At 34.6% G+C, this 1,469-nt stretch overlaps 1 protein-coding gene across 1 annotated transcript; it reads left to right on the top strand.

Moving 5' to 3' along the window:
- Window positions 1-931: 931 nt before the first annotated feature.
- LOC112679669 lies at window positions 932-1,319 on the top strand (the record flags this gene model as incomplete). The annotated part of the gene is made up of 2 exons (XM_025549558.1): window positions 932-1,005; window positions 1,074-1,319. Coding segments are annotated over exons 1-2 (320 nt in total), but the record flags the coding sequence as incomplete, so codon positions are not given.
- Window positions 1,320-1,469: the final 150 nt, after the last annotated feature.

A 1,469-nucleotide genomic window follows, 5' to 3' on the forward strand; every position in this document is an offset into this window, starting at 1 on the left:
GCAATTTACCATCATGGTTACATAATATATCACTAGTTACTGATTTTTGGTATACGGTTTTATTACCTACTATCTTAGTATATAAACGATAATAAATGCCGGTTACCTGTTTCTGAAAACATGGGATTATTGGTTAATCCTTAAGGTTAGTTTTTTATTATCCAACATCTAATACAAATTATTAACTAATTATTAATGTTCGATCGGGTTAGAAGACACTTGACTGGTCACCTCACACTTAAAAACTATTAAATGATTATAACACGGTTTGTTATTAATCCAAAGTAATTATATAATAATTCATCATAACCCAACACATTGGACATAAAATCGGGCGCCCGGAATAATAATAGTAATAATAATAATAATACAGAAAATATAATAATAATATAAACATAAATACATATATATAAAATGTAATACAGCCAACCACGGTAATGTACTCAATCCTATCGACGACAGTGCAGCCAACTTCCTGTTGCCGAGAGCGGGCAGGCACTCCACGAACAACGATGTATCGTACAACGCACAACGGCGCAATGGCGGCGGCAAACACGCACGACGGCGAAGGACCGACAAGCGGCAAATACGCACGACGGCGAAAGGCCGACCAGCGGCAAACACGCACAACGGCGAAAGGAAACGGGCGACCGGCGGCAACGCACACGATGACACCGCAAAATCACGCGGTAAGTAGAAAAATGGCGTAAATCAACAAAGACGCACCAGCGTGACGCCATGTCCTACGTAAATACGGCAAATCCGATAATCGCAATACGATGCGACCGATCCGATACGATTTCGTCATCCGATATTGCGGCGATCGGACACGTGGCAAACGTGAGATCGCATTAACGGACAATAGTCGTGCGACGGTTTTGTAGGTAGAAGGAACATTGTACATGCTAATATTCGTTTAAAAACATTAATCATGCCTTTAACCACACTACAAAACAAAATGCTTCTGACTGAAAATTCGGTACTTAAGTATTTATTACATAAAAGGTAAGTTATAAATTTAATTAAATAATGGTAAATTATTAATAATTATAAGTGAATTTATAAATATGTAGGTACAAAAAAATTAAAAAATCGTATCTTACCAGAGCTATCATTTTAAAAGACCGAATGATTTTTGGTGAGTTTTACCATTTATATAACCAAGTACGTTGTGATGACGCCTTATTTCGATCGTATACAAGAATGTCAGTTGCAACATTTGACTATATAGTTGAAATAATACGACCAGAATTTGATCTAAAGTCAACAAATTTTCAAGATCCCATACCAGTTGAAGAAAGATTGGTTGTAACAATTAGGTAAGCATTTTTAATCAATGAAATTAATTTATTATATTAGTAGTAATTTATACAAACACACATAAACACAAATATATATTTATGTACCTAATAAACAAACATATTTCAACAAAATAAAAAACCTTTCTTTTAAATAACTAATTAAAAACA

This window comes from Sipha flava, unplaced genomic scaffold (assembly GCF_003268045.1).
Source record: "Sipha flava isolate LNK unplaced genomic scaffold, YSA_version1 16683_pilon_pilon, whole genome shotgun sequence".
Taxonomy (NCBI): domain Eukaryota; kingdom Metazoa; phylum Arthropoda; class Insecta; order Hemiptera; family Aphididae; genus Sipha; species Sipha flava.